General features: G+C 36.5%; 1 protein-coding gene across 5 annotated transcripts in view; it reads right to left on the bottom strand.

The window, feature by feature from the left end:
* Positions 1 to 15,449, bottom strand: part of LOC121370755 (receptor-type tyrosine-protein phosphatase H-like) — a 96,773-nt gene that overhangs the window by 52,111 nt on the left and 29,213 nt on the right. For 4 of the 5 annotated variants that reach the window (XM_041496197.1, XM_041496199.1, XM_041496198.1 and 1 more), the window contains exons 2-10: positions 10,149 to 10,434; positions 8,322 to 8,594; positions 7,371 to 7,459; positions 6,395 to 6,575; positions 5,196 to 5,462; positions 4,021 to 4,287; positions 2,667 to 2,793; positions 2,055 to 2,182; positions 626 to 892 (exon numbers count right to left, since the gene is read on the bottom strand). In XM_041496197.1, the coding sequence (XP_041352131.1) occupies positions 626 to 892; positions 2,055 to 2,182; positions 2,667 to 2,793; positions 4,021 to 4,287; positions 5,196 to 5,462; positions 6,395 to 6,575; positions 7,371 to 7,459; positions 8,322 to 8,594; positions 10,149 to 10,434 (1,885 nt within the window). The remainder of the gene's footprint in view (positions 1 to 625; positions 893 to 2,054; positions 2,183 to 2,666; positions 2,794 to 4,020; positions 4,288 to 5,195; positions 5,463 to 6,394; positions 6,576 to 7,370; positions 7,460 to 8,321; positions 8,595 to 10,148; positions 10,435 to 15,449) is intronic. The other variant, XM_041496201.1, reaches the window with a different exon arrangement.

The raw sequence follows: 15,449 nt of genomic DNA, 5'->3' as shown, positions 1-15,449 counted from the left end.
TTTGCATTGAAGATAAATAAGCTTTGAAATAAATTTACATCCATATATGACAGTAAAACATTTTTTTTTTTTAATTCGTGAATCAGTTATAAAAAAAGTTATTTATTTACCCCCTCCCCAAACCCCCCCCCCAAAAAAAAAAAAAAACCCAACAACAACACTTCAGATGTTTGTATAAACTAACATTAAGGAATAACATCATTTCAAATAAGTACTTTTACATAATATTTTTGGATTTATTTAAAGATAGTTGTATCTTCTGATGTTGAATTTGTACATTGTATTTCAGCTTTCTTATTATATATCTAGTCAAACTAAACATAAAATTGCTTGAAACTGTAAAAATGAAATTTGATAGACAAAAGGCCATAAAACTACCATATTTGTTTGTGGCATTAATAAACTCTATTAAAAACAATTACAATTAAAAAAATAATTGGTTGAAATGATTTTAAAATGTTTCTGGATTTAATAATAAACTTTCTTTTTTTTAAATATAATAAAAAAACAAAACAAAACTCCATCCCCACCCAATATAAAAAACCTCCCCCCACCCATCAAAAGGCGAAAAACCATTTATTTTTAAACATCAAGCTTTCTTTAATAAAACGTGCCGTATACTCACTAGTTGTGACCTGCCCAACAACAGGCTCACTGTAGATTCCCCCGAGATTGCTAACTACAGTAACATTGTATGTCTGCCCTGCTTCCTTGTCATGGAACGTCCACGTCAGGTCAGCAGTTGTAATGGTGGCCGACTGTCCACTGCCATCCATGGGAACCATGGTAACCGTGTAATTTGATGCACTCCCTCTGTCTGGAGGTCCCCACTTTACCTCCACCGTAGTGGAATTTAAAGCTGATAATTCTAGATTTGTGGGTGGTCGTGGCTCTGTTAAACGACAGTGATATCATGCAGTGTGCAAATAGCAAACGCAGTATGACATGCAAAGCTGTGATGTTTTAAAAGCATTTGGCAAAACAATTTTTAAAAATTAATTTGGCACATGCCTCGGTGGTGCCGTGTTTAAGCCATCGGACATAAGGCTTATATGTACAGGGTTCGCAACCCAGTACTGGCTCCCACCCAGAGCAAGTTTTAACAACTCAATGGGTAGATGTAAGACCACTACACCCTCTTTTCTCTCACTAACATCTCACTCACTGTCCTGGACAGACAGCCCAGATAGATGAGGTGTGTGCCCAGGACAGCATACTTGAAACTTAATTGGATATAAGCACGAAAATAAGTTGAAATAAAATGAAATTAATTTCGCAAAACTGTGATATTTTGAGTCATTCAGCAAAACTAAATTTTATTTTTAGTCATTCTGCAAAATGTTTTATTAGCAACTATTATTTAATGTTTTAGACAGTGATCTCAGATACAAAATGTTCACTGGGAAACTATTTTTCCCCATTTTTTTGCTACAATGGTGGGTTAGTGTACAGCAAACAAAATTTGACTGAATGGTGGTCTAACTACATAAGCATAGCTACCATAATCAAACTAGCAAGATATTATCCTTTCAAACCTATTTCTCTATAGCTACCACATGAACACCAGCAGCTCAATAACCCTTTCAAACCTATTTCTCTATAGCTACCACATGAACACCAGCAGCTCAATAACCCTTTCAAACCTGTTTGTGACTAGACAGCACAATCAACACTTGCAGCATATTAACCCTTTCAAACCTATTTCTGAATAGATAGCATCATTAACACTAGAAGCATATTAACCCTTTCAAACCTGTTTCTGAATAGATAGCATCATTAACACTAGCAGCATATTAACCCTTTCAAACCTGTTTCTGAATAGATAGCATCATTATCACTAGCAGCATATTAACTCTTTCAAAACTAATTCTAATTTCCAAAATGATCAAAGCCAACAGTACATTAACCCTTTTAAACCTGTGTTTCTGATTAACTAGCACAATGAAAACCTGGCAGCACAATCTATTCAACTAGCCATTCAACCAACATAAACTAATCTATGTGACCCACAGAGGTGAAAGAGTTAATAATTGTTCTTTTAAATCTGTACTTACTGGTGAAGAATATTCTGTCGACCGAGTCACTGGTCTGCTGCCCACTGACAGAGTGAGCCATCACAACATACTCCGTTCCTTCACTCAAACCGGTAAACACAGCCGTGGGTGAATCCTTAGACACATTTCTGCAATTAAACAAAAAAAATGAAAACTAAACAGCAACAGCAGATTAAATGAGATTTTAAGTCTATTTTAACAAGCATTCTGAGAATACTGCTAAAGCAATACATGTCTCCTACTGGATGCAACACATTTTCCAATCTTCTAAATTCAAGGGCCATAACTGTGAAAAATCTGTAAATCGAGATTAAAATTGATTTGTAATTTTTTTTAATATGCATTAAGATAAATATTCACAGATTCAACTACAAACCCTGTTGAATTGATCTAGGTCTTATAATTTGTGACAAATGAAGCTAAATGTGAAAACTTAACATTAGAGCAAAACTCAAAAGATACATCATCACCGCTGCGACAGGAAAAGTAATACCCATATCTTATCTTTTGACTTCGTCAACGTTATCACTATATTAATATAATGATAAACAAATTTTACTTTTAACAATACCCAACTCAATACCTAGTATATATTAATAAGACTATACAAACCTAATATCGTTATTTCCCTGTATCTGAATGGTGAGGTAATCGAACATTCCCTCAACTGGTGGCACTAACGTTACGCTGACATCAGTCTCACCAGCAACAACTGATTCAATAATCGGGGGATATGGTTCTGAAAACAGAAAGAGGACATTTTAGACACCATGCTCAATAAAACTGAAACCAGGGTCCAGCTATTTTTGTTTTTCAATTTGCAGATGCATGTTGCATTCACATGTTATTATACTAGATAAACAGTCAGCAAATATAATCAACAATTCAAACTGTTACAAAAAAAAACCCTCCAATTACAGCATTTGAGCTGATATGAAAAAAGAGAAAATGCGTAAGTGCATTAGTTATTATGTCTTTCACAGTATTTAGATTAAAATATTGGGAGAAAACTTGAGGTGTTTTCTCTTTTAAGAATACTTCACCTGACCTCAACACAAATATACATTCCCCATAAGTTAGTAGTCTGGTCCAAACATCCCAACAGCCAATGGGACGGCCTAAAATTCTTCTACTGAGTCCTCCTTCCTGTTCCAGTCATGTGACTGTAACTTCCTTCTTTTTCCTTTGCTTTTGTGGTTCTATTCTTAGGGGAATATGCAATTTGTATTGAGGCCAGGTGAATTAAAAAAGAAATTTGTTAATTCTGAACCTTCCTTTAGAAAGAGGCAGTGATCACAATACTGTTCTCACAAAACTTGTCCGACGTCAACAACCCCTCTATCCACAGAGCTCTCCCCAAACCTTCAATCTCCCATTTTTTCTTCAATCTCTGCAGAAACCTCAAATCTATCCAGATAATTTCTCCAACCTCCCTGCACTTTTTTCAACAAATCTTTCCAACCTCTGAATTTATCTTCCTTGATCTCTCCCAATACCTTCTCCAACCTACATACCTCCACTTTGTACAACCTCTGCACATACCTTCAACCTCTCAACATACCCTCAACCTTTCAACATACCCTTAACTTCTCAATGTCTTCAACCTCTCAGTAAATGGCCAATAATTATATATATATATATATTCAACCTCTCAACATACCCTCAACCTCTCCACATCTTCAAATTCTCAATATGTCATCTGTATTTCCACATACCTTCAACCTCTCAATATGCCATTATATAGAGTTACTACCAGGTCCATAACACAAGCCCATGTTAATCTAACCAGATGTAATTCAGTGAAAACTCTCAAAACTGGACCCTCTGTAAACTGGAATTCCCTCTAAACCGGACATCCCTCCAATCAGTACAGAACTTAACCTCTCTAAACCGGACACCTCCTAAACTCGGACATATTACTTGTATCCCTAGGGTGTCCAGTTTAAAGGGGTTCCACTGTACTTACTTGTTCCAAACCGTCCTGTAGATCCAGCACTTTCTCTTGCACTGGCCACCACAAACACAGTGACGTCATACATCAGGCCTGGCAACAGACTTCCTATGATGATTTCACTGGTTGTGTCTGGATATGTCAGGTTGAACTGGGCCCCACCGGACTTTGTTACTAGAACTCGGATGGATTTGAACACAGTGTTCTTTGGAATGGTCCACGACACAGCAAGAGACGTGGTGTTCTCGCCTTTCCCTTTCAGATCCAGCACTGGCTCGGGCACTGCGGAATTTAAAAGACATAATTATTCACTTATGAACTATTAACAGGAAGGAAGGAAGGAAGGAAATGTTTTATTTAACAACGCACTCAACACATTTTATTTACAGTTATATAGCGTCAGACATATGGTTAAGGACCAGACAAATAGTGAGGGAGGAAACCCGCTGTCGCAACTTCATGGACTACTCTTTTCGATTAGCAGCATGGGATCTTTTATATGCACCATCGACCAGACAGGATAGTACATACCATGGCCTTTGTTACACCAGTTGTGGAGCACTGGTTGTAACGAGAAATAGCCCAATGGGTCCACCGTTGGGGATCGATCCTAGACTGACCGCGCATTAAGTGAACGCTTTACCACTGGGCTACGTCCCGTCCCCCAACTATTAACAGAAACAAATGGATATGTCATCAACCTTTCTTTTAGATCCAATATAGACTCAAGCATGGTGGGCAGAGAGAACTTCAAAGTAAATTCCATGAATTTTATTATCACTGCAATTTCTTATGATCTCATTTTCTTTTTACATATGTTCAGTTTGTTAGGGTTACGATTGGCTAACAATCACTTTTAGGATTCAAATTTCCAAACTTCATTACTTTTTTTCATTCACACATTTCATAGCTTCGCAAACCAATAAACTTTTCATTAAAATTTATATTCCATATTTGTTTGTTTTTAGATAGATATTTCGTATTCCAGAATATAACATTTTTCATTTTAAATCTTAATTTCCTTTCACCCATTTGTTAAATTATACTGCAAATCAAGTAGGCATACTAAATATTCTTTGAAAGAAAAGTAAGTAATACCAGGGAACATTTTGTTTTCAAAATCTCGATTAACGATATTTCTAGCCACCTCCCCAACCCAACTCTAAACCACACAGAGTTGATGAACTTACATGCAACAAGGAGTTCTGTAACACCAGCACTTTCTTCAGTAACGGTTTCCGTGAAGACATGCATGGTGTAAGCATTGCCTCCAGTGAGATTGGACTTGGAGAAAGACGTCACATCTTTCGATACATTATAAATGCTTTTCACTGTCGTGGCGGTGTTGATAATTTCCACCCTGTACCAGTCAAATTCTGTGTGCATTACCGGATCCCACGAAACTGATATATTCCTCACACCTTCAGTTCCTTGGATGGTTGTTACTGGTTTTGGTGCTAAAATTATAAAAATATTATTAAATTATGATTTAAGATATATCATCAATATTGACTTTTTAAAATAAACACATTACAAAGATTTCGTTATCCCATCTGAGAACAGGGTTTGAGCTTTTAAAACTTTTACTAGAGTCCAGACCAAATATTTAATGACGTCATATGCATACAATGTGTATGGTGTTGTCATAGCATTAAAGTCTCAGACTCTATTAGAGTCTTGAGTCTAGACTCAACAGTTTCATAAGCACTAGGCCTGATCTGTCAGGAGGTTTTCTAGTTCTCATAGTCATATAAGCATAACATGTTTTGAATCATGTGGGATCAGGATCGAGAAACAAGTACAGGGTAGATGACGAAAGGACCGTCCGACAATGCATAAAAAAGATGATGGCGGATCTATTGGTCAAGTTGGCACTGGAAAAATAAATAAATAAATAAGCATACATGGACTTCAGATCAAATCTGATGTTTTGAATGTCACATCAAAATGAGAAAAAAAAGTTTAAAGTTTGTTTTATTTTACGACACCACTAGAGCACATTGATTTATTTATCATCGGCTATTGGATGTCAAACATTTGGTATTATTTTCAACCTATAGTCTTAGAGAGGAAACCCGCTACATTTTTTCATTAGTAGCAAGGGATCTTTTATATGCGCTAGACTATCCCACAGACAGGATAGCACATACCACGGCCTTTGATATACCAGTTGTGATGCACTGGCGGAGGATGAGAAATAGCCCTCAGATGGGAATCGATCCCAAACCAACTGAGCATCAAGCGAGCATATTACCACTGGGCTATCAAAATGAAATGCAAAAAAAGTTTCAGCTGGAAGTTATACATGTAACTATTGATACATCTTTGTACACAGAGAACTGAAAACCATAAATTTAAATATATGAGAACATTGCTTGGTAGCACACACCTGTGTTGTGGTCAGTGACTGCTGGAATTCCAAGAATATTGTCTCGGTGTGCGTACACTTTGACTGTGAACAGATGGCCAGGTAGACCACCCGGTGCAAACACACATGGTGATTTCATGTCACATGATGCGGTGTTCTCCGGTTCTTTACCCGGATCGGAGAACTTCACTGAGTAACCATCCTGCAATCAGAACAGAAAATCATGATAAATCTATTCCGGTTCTTTACCCGGATTGGAGTACTTCACTGTGTAACCATCCTGCAATCAGAACAGAAAATCATGATAATCTACTCAGGTTCTTTACCCGGATCGGAGAACTTCACTCTGTAACCATTTTGCAATCAGAACAGAAAATCATGATAAATCTACACCAGTTCTTTACCTATAGTCCATCCCACAGGCAACGCCTTTTTCTCTACTATGGAATTTACTACAAGTTATTTATTTCTGAGCCGACTGATTTGTAAATGGCACACAAAAATAGTAAAAAAAAATTATTTCCAAACCACTACTTTTCTTCTTGTGTCAAACTAAAGTGAACTTATTACAAAAAAACAGTTTATAGAATGATGGGACAGACTATAGATGAGAGAACATCATTGTGTAACAATTGTATTATCAGAAAATGCATGTAAATCATATCAATCAGAACAAAAAATCTAAACAATTGACAATGATTCTTTATCATTTGATCATCCTGGAAGCAGAACAGAAAACGGAAATCATTGTAATCAAAACCAGTTCTTTATCGAGATAAATTTGATCTGTAACAGTACATGGTGAAGCTATATACATAATGTCAGCTCAATAGCTTGAGGCATTGTGAAAAAAAAAGTCTAAGAAACATATGTGAAACAGACAGACAGACCAGTTGGACCAGTAGGGGACCAGTTGGACCACTAGGGGACTAATAACAGGACATTCAGTGATTTCATTCAGTCATGTGGTACTTAGGTCTCTACCAGAGGTTATTACCTGTATGCTGTCCTTTCCTGCAGTCCATGACGTCTCTAAATGAGTCGTGTTCTTCGCCTTGACAACGAAATCCAAAGGCTGGCCAGGTGCTGAAAGAAAACACAGTAAAAAAAACGTATATAAAAATATTACCTACTATGTACATACATGATCTATAAAACAATTTGTTGAAGACATGATTAGATTTTAATAAAATCTAAATGCTGATTTGAATTTTTCAGCCTAAATTAATCAGTCATGTTTGACTGTTCCTTTATGTGGCTGATTAAGACAGGCATGACTGTATACCCAGAATTTGTTTTACAGTCATTGTTACTCAAGGAGGGTGACAGACATTTTCAAGTGTACCATATAAATTGGTTCTCAAAATGTGTACTGTCATATATCATATCGGAACTTTGGTAGAACAATTAACCAATAAATTAGTTGTATTATCCACCCCAAGTTAACAGACAGATGTACATACAGACAAACAGACACCACCATACCATAATACGACCCATAGATGGGCAAATAAAAATCAGTGACACTCCACAACATGAATAAGTTCCTCGAGTGATTAATAAAATTTGTTTTTATCATAACAAAATGGACATGGTAAATTATAATGACAAAGTTGAAAATAATTAGATATACGGTGAAACCTCTCAAAACAGGACCCTCTGTAAACCAGAATTCCCCCAAAACCAAACATTTTTCATGGTCCTTTTTTAAAAATCAGTACAGAAATTAACCTCTATAAACCAAATACCTCTTTAAAACAGACATTGTACTTGGTCCCTAAGGTGTCTGGTTTAGAGGGATTTCACTGTAGTTGTTTTTTCAATTAGGGGTACAATTGTTGTTTTTAAATTAAGGGGTACAGCATTTTGTTCTGCTCGTACTAAATTGATGGGAGCTGACATGTTCTTACACCACTAAAGAATATGAAAGTCTGTTTTAAATAATCACCTGTAATTGTTGTAAAGATCTCTGAGTCGTTGCTCTTCTTGTTGCCGATGGTGGCCACGATGACGATGCTGTAGTTGTGACCAGGCTGCAGTCCGGTCAGGTTGAACTCGGTGAACTCCGTCCCACTGACCGTGGCGCTGGACCCAACATCATCATCATCTATGTAGGAGATTTCGTGGGACTTCTGTGAACTGTTGTAGCCGGACTCCCACTTGAGCAACAGACTGGACGAACCACGGTCCATCACATTGATGTTTTCAGGTGGCAACGGAACTGGAAAACACACAGAAGAAAATAATCAGTCATAAAGTCTGTTTAATACATTAAAACATGAGTTCAGGGCTCTGAAAATTTACATTTTGTGTAAACCATTTATGCAGAAACAAATTCAGGTAACCCATTTCGTTTTTAAGCAACTCGTCATGACCGTGTTAATGATGTCTTAAATTCAATGTGCAAATGAAAAATGAGTTACGCAAAACTATACTAGCATGAGCGACGCCCGAACAAAACTATCGCTCCCGTAATTTTCAGAGGCCTGGAGTTAAAGCTATAAATGTTTTTAATTTGTTTGCTCATCAGTAAAATAATCACTGAGATACATGTAACTGTTTGGGTATGAAATAAAGCAAATTAATTTGTGATATTCCATGAGTGCTGGAAGTTAAAGTTTGATTTGATTAATGACACCAGTAGAACATGTTGATTTATTAATCATCAGCTACTGGATGTCAAACATTTGGTAATTCTGACATATTGTCTTAGAGGAAGCCAGCAACATTTTCCCATCAGCACCAAGGAATCTTTTGCATGCACAGACTGGACAGAACATACAATGGTCTTTAATATTCCATGAGAGATGAAGCAACACAACCTACAAATCTTGCATCTACAATTCTGTTGTAGCAGATACAAAAATTGTTCCATTCATATATGAACTTGCAGTTCCCCCAACTATAAATTTTGCATGTCACCTTACATGGATGGAACACACATGGACACAAAAGACAAGATATCTTCCATGAATGGAAACAAGGACTGGGATATGAAGTTGCACAGCATGTGGAAATCACATGTACTGAACACAGATGGTCACAAGAGACAAGATACCCATCATGGCTGTAGAACAAGGACAGGGATATGGAGTTGGACAGCAATTGGAAGTCACACAGATGGAACACAACTAGAACACAGATGGACACAAGAAACAAGATATCTGCCATGACTGGAGAACAAGGACTGCGATATGGAGTTGAACAGCAAGTTGAACTCACATGGTTGGAGGACAGATGGACACAAGAAACAAGATATCTGCCATTACTGGAGAACAAGGACTGCTATATGGAGTTGGACAGCAAGCAGTGTTCGAGATTAACAGTATCCCGATATCCCGGGGATACCAGAATTTAATTTTGGATACCAGACTTCAAGAACCCAGTATCCCACCGGGATACCATATAATACTAAATTATCAGGTGGGATACCAGATTTTGAAATGTTAGTATCCAACTGGGATACTGCCCCAAAATTTTAATCTCGAACACTGGCAAGTTGAACTCACATGGTTGGAGGACAGATAGACACAAGAAACAAGATACCCACCATGGCTGGAGAACAAGGACTGGGATATGGAGTTGGACAGCAAGTGGAACACAGATGGACATAAAAAACAAGATACCTGTCATGGGTGGAGAACAAGGACTGAGATATGGAGTTGGACAGCAAATGAAAATTATCAAAATAAGGTGAGAGAAAAGGAGACACAGAAAAAAACATTTTTCAAAGCATATATGTATATATATATATATATATTTATATATATATTACCTGTGTTAAATGAGTCTTTGTAGATTCTCCCACTGCCATCTTCCACATTTCTGAAGATGTAGAACGAATAGTTGACACCTGGGTAAAGATCTTCTATATTAGCTGTTAACTGACTGCCACTGAAAGGAGCATCGAAGGTCAGATCACTTGTGAAGATTCCACCAGTTCTGTGGTACTTGAGATAGTAATGAGTGTCCTGTTCCGACAGAACGTTCCATTGTACTGTAGCAGTGGACTCAGTTGACGTCACGTTTACTTGTAATTCTTGGCTTACACTTAGCTGAATCTGGAAAATAATAATAATATTATAAATATGAGTATGCTGGGTGAGTGATTTAAATTATGCTGGTACAGTCTGTAAAATGATGAAAATAATATTAATAACATAAATGTTTTGAATGCTGGTAATGGTTACAATGCAAATAGGGCAGTATTTAAGGTATTGCTTTGAACTCCCCCCCCCCCCCCCCCCCCCCCCCCCCCCCACCCCACCATATGGGATTGTCTTAGGTGACTGCTTGACACAGTTTGCACTTTAACATACATGTGACCAACCTCGGTGGTGTCATGGTTAAGCCATCGGACTGTACATAAGACTGGTAGGTACAAGGTTCGCAGCAATGTGTAGGTGTAAGACCACTACACTCTCTTCTCTCTCACTAACCACTAACATAGTAACAATTAACAACTAACCCACTGTCCTGCCCAGATAGCTGATGTGTGTGCCCAGGACAGTGTGCTTGAAGATAAATTGGATATAAGCACGAAAAAAAGTTGAAATGAAATGAAAAACATACATGTTGCCTAAATATGATGAACATTCATTTACACTGGTAGTCTGTGAGATTCTGGTAAGGAATACAAGGACAGACACCACAGTAACACAATAACACAGTGACCTGTTCAGTTTCTGTACAAACTTACATGTTGCCTAAATATCATGAACAATCATTTACACTGGTAGTCTGTGAGATTCTGGTAAGGAATACAAGGACAGACACCACAGTAACACAATAACACAGTGACCTGTTCAGTTCCTGTACAAACTTACTGCCAATGTGAATTTTGCATGGGTCAGTAATAACACTTTTACAGCATGTTCTGAAAATGTATGCCAAGTCAAATGTTGAGTATCTGGTGTAACCTAGCTGATTAAACTAGTGCTTGTGCTTCAGAAGTTAGAAGAAGAAGATGTTCGTTTTGTTTAACACCACCACTAGAGCACATTCATCAATTAATCATCTGCTATTGAATGTCAAACATTTTGTAATTCTGACACATAGTCATCAGAGGAAACCCACTACATTTTCTTAATGCAGCAAGGGATCTTTTATATGCACTTTACCACAGACAAGAAAACACACATACCATGGCCTTTGACCAGTTGTGGTGCACTGGTTGGAATGAGAAAAAAAACAATCAGTTGAATGGATCCACTGAGATCCTGCGACGCTAGCACCTCAAGCGAGCACTCAAACGACTGAACTAAATCCTACCTTTGTGATTCAGAATTACAATGGAAATGTTATGTGACTGATTACATGTACACCAGTATTAGGTGATGAAAAAACACTTTGAAAATGTATTAAATTTGTTCATTTCTAACATACCGTACATATACAGGGATAGGTTCAGCAGTTCTCTTACTATACTCTATAAAACTTTTCTTTTTTTCAATGTATCCGTTAATTTCTAAGATTTTAGTGTACATAATATTACTCTTCATACCATCTGGCAGACTCTGCTCACAAAAAAAAACCAAAAAAAAAAACCCCCACAAAATCCCCCCACCCATATGCAAGCAAGGACTTGACCAATTTAGACATTTTACCATATTAATGGCTAAAACCCTTTTTTTTAATAACTAGTACAAATGCTTCTTTTGTGTTTTCAATAATAAAGTAACAAACAACATGTAATTAAACCATTATGGGTCAGATTTGTAGACCGCATGGAATATGTAATGTATTTTGCACATACATATTTATCACTGAGTGGATGGATTATTCTGTTTCTCTCCTGAGAACAGATGTGTTGGTTTGAAAACAGTACCTCAATCTCAACAATGGAGATTATTTATGCCAAATTGAAAAAAGAATTAATTATAGAAAAACTAATAAACTGTGGGCTTTGCCAGACAGTTATTACTTTTGATAATCAATGCTTCCTTGCTGTTTATTCATAACATAATTAGGTACTCGAGCTGAACAAACAAAATCATATTCATATTGTCATGTTTTAGTAAAAACTGCATGGTCATGAGTATTAGAGTAATGCCACACACTGCATGTAATCATCTATATGTAAGTTTAGCCACTGAACCACTATAGTACAGTATGGTTATGAATATATGTGAAAGGTTGACAACCTAAAACACACATTTATTATTATGTATGTAGTGTTTTCTTGTTCATTTAACCTAGATTAGCAACGATTTTTACTGAAAATAGAACTAAATATAGTGTTTTTCTCCAGTGATTTAATCATAATGACAAATCTCTATCACTATCATAAAAGAATCTGAATAACTTCAACATTTTTTCTAGTTTAAATTAGCACAGTTTATATAGGTAATTATATATGTCACGTCAGTCATATACAGTAAAGTACACTTGTAATGAACATGCTTAGAACGAACTACTGCATAGAACGAACTGATCGTAAAGTCCCGTTTTATCTATCTACATGTACATGTACATGTATACACTAATAACCAACTTATGCAAATGTGTACAACAAACTACTACTAAAACAAAACCTCTCAAAAATGGACCCTTTGTAAACTGGAATTCCCCCCAAACCGGACATTTTTCATGGTCCTTTTTTAAAAAATCAGTAGAGAAATTAACCTCTCTAAATCGGATACCTCTTAAAACCGGACATTTTACCTGGTCCTGAGGGTGTCCGGTTTAGAGGGGTTTCACTGTATTATAGTCCCTTCCAGTTCGTTATAAGAGTACTTTATTGTATAAGCATCGTGAACATTTATTATCAGTATGCTACATAAAAAAAACACAATAAAGATTTAAGATAAAAACATCCAATTAGATGATTTCATCTTTATGGGAAACCGAAGGCTATATGTACAGTGTGAACACAAAACACACACACACAGACCGCAGGACAAATGTTGACCCTAGACATACATGTACAGTCTGACATCAATGGAATCACCAAGTCAGCTCCTGTGTGCTGATGTTGCATGGGACGGCCATTATGGGGCAGGTGGGCCAGCTACATCAAACACTCAATATTTGACACGGAATACATTTACATCAACAGCAAAATACTTGCAGCAAAGCTCTGTTAAATGTGACCCAGTAGCAGGGCTCGAAACAGCCTGTAGCCAGGTCACCAAATGCAATCAATGTCTCGTTGGGCGACTTAAATATTAAAAAATAGTGGCGTTAGTTGCAATTTTCTTTAGAGCTATAAAATATGCTGGTTTGCTTACCATAATTTTCCAACATCCATTATTATTTTTGGGGCCACCATATTTTTTGGCGAGTTTCGAGCCCTGCAGTAGGGTTAGGCGAAAATGCACAAAAATTAATTTATATATATTGAATTACAGGTACATAGAGGTACATGCATAAAAAGATAGTATGCATATACGTTGTATATATATGTACATGTAGCTGTACATAATTATGACTTCCATGTTCAAAATGGAAAATAAAAAAGAATACATGTACCTACACAAACTCTTATACATCTATGTATCTTGCATACAAGTAGCTTAATTTCCCACTTGCCAAATTCGCCAACAACTAGCAAATTTTATTTTTAATTTGACAAAATAATTTCATATGATATACAGGAACCTGATTGATATTTTTGTTGAAAATAATGGTGGGTTTCTGAATTTTAAAAAAATTTAATAGATACTTTGGCAACATTTTCTGTACACCCAGAGCTACATGTACATATGTAACCAAATCTACTTGTATGATATACACGATATATAGAATTTTATTTGCTGCCATAATTTATTAAGTACATGTGCCTGTACTGCAGTTTTTCAATATTCTGATAGGGTCAACCATTAAAATAAGGCTTGCTGTAGCCAAACTCAAGTTTATATTTATATTTTGTACCTTAGTACATGTACATGTAAATATGCAAACCAATGACTTCTAAAATGATGGACCGGTCTTGGTGGCGTCGTGGTTAGGCCATCAATCTACAGGCTGGTAGGTACTGGGTTCGGATCCCAGTCGAGGCATTTGAGATTTTTAATCCAGATACTGACTCCAAACCCTGAATGAGTGCTCCGCAAGGCTCAATGGGTAGGTGTAAACCACTTGCACCAACCAGTGATCCATAACTGGTTCAACAAAGGCCATGGTTTGTGTTATCCTGCCTGTGGGAAGTGCAAATAAAAGATCCCTTGCTGCTAATCGGAAAGAGTAGCCCATGTAGTGGCGACAGTGGGTTTCCTCTCAAAATCTGTGTGGTCCTTAACCATATGTCTGACGCCATATAACAGTAAATAAAATGTGTTGAGTGCGTCGTTATATAAAACATTTGTTTCTAAACTGATGGAATTAATCAAACAAATATATATACATCTACTAGTATTTTAGGATGGGCTAACTGAATTGCAAGCTTTAAATTTTGTGTCTACATTTGTACATGTATATGAAGAGGTCATTCCCAAAATGCAATATATCCATATATCCTATAACTTACCCATGATATACATGTCATAAACCCATGTGATAATTTAGTATATTAACCCGGTTAATAATGATATGCAAATTTCATGGTATATAAACAATTTCAAGGTCTCTAGGTAATAATGTGTTGCTGTGAATGAGTCATTTGTTTAAAAGCCATCAAAACCTGTATACCTAAGCCTAACGTGTTCATATTATTTAGTTAAAGTGCGTGACGGCAAAGTAATTTGTGCTAATCGTGATGACATCATATTACTGATGGAGGCGACTTTAGTACTGTAATTTACTAAATATCGAATAAAAATGTTATTTTAGATGTGTTATGGGATAAATAGAATTCGCTACTCGTGTTTTTAATATGTACAATATCAACCTCGTCAAGTTAATGGTATTTGTCTCGGGAGAGCCTCTATAAATACTGATTAACATAGACTCGGTTGATATTTTCTATATCAAAAAACACTCATGACGCATCCTCTGTTTGTTATTTTTAGAAATACACAGTGTACATGATTTTATATATCATATATCATGCACACAAAGCACAGTTTTTTAGATCACGTTTTTAATGGGCAAACATCACGTTTTGATGCAAACTATACTAACTGTAACATCGGTATGC

This window comes from Gigantopelta aegis, chromosome 4 (assembly GCF_016097555.1).
Source record: "Gigantopelta aegis isolate Gae_Host chromosome 4, Gae_host_genome, whole genome shotgun sequence".
Classification (NCBI taxonomy): Eukaryota; Metazoa; Mollusca; class Gastropoda; order Neomphalida; family Peltospiridae; genus Gigantopelta; species Gigantopelta aegis.
This window is presented reverse-complemented; position numbering and strand designations above follow the sequence as displayed.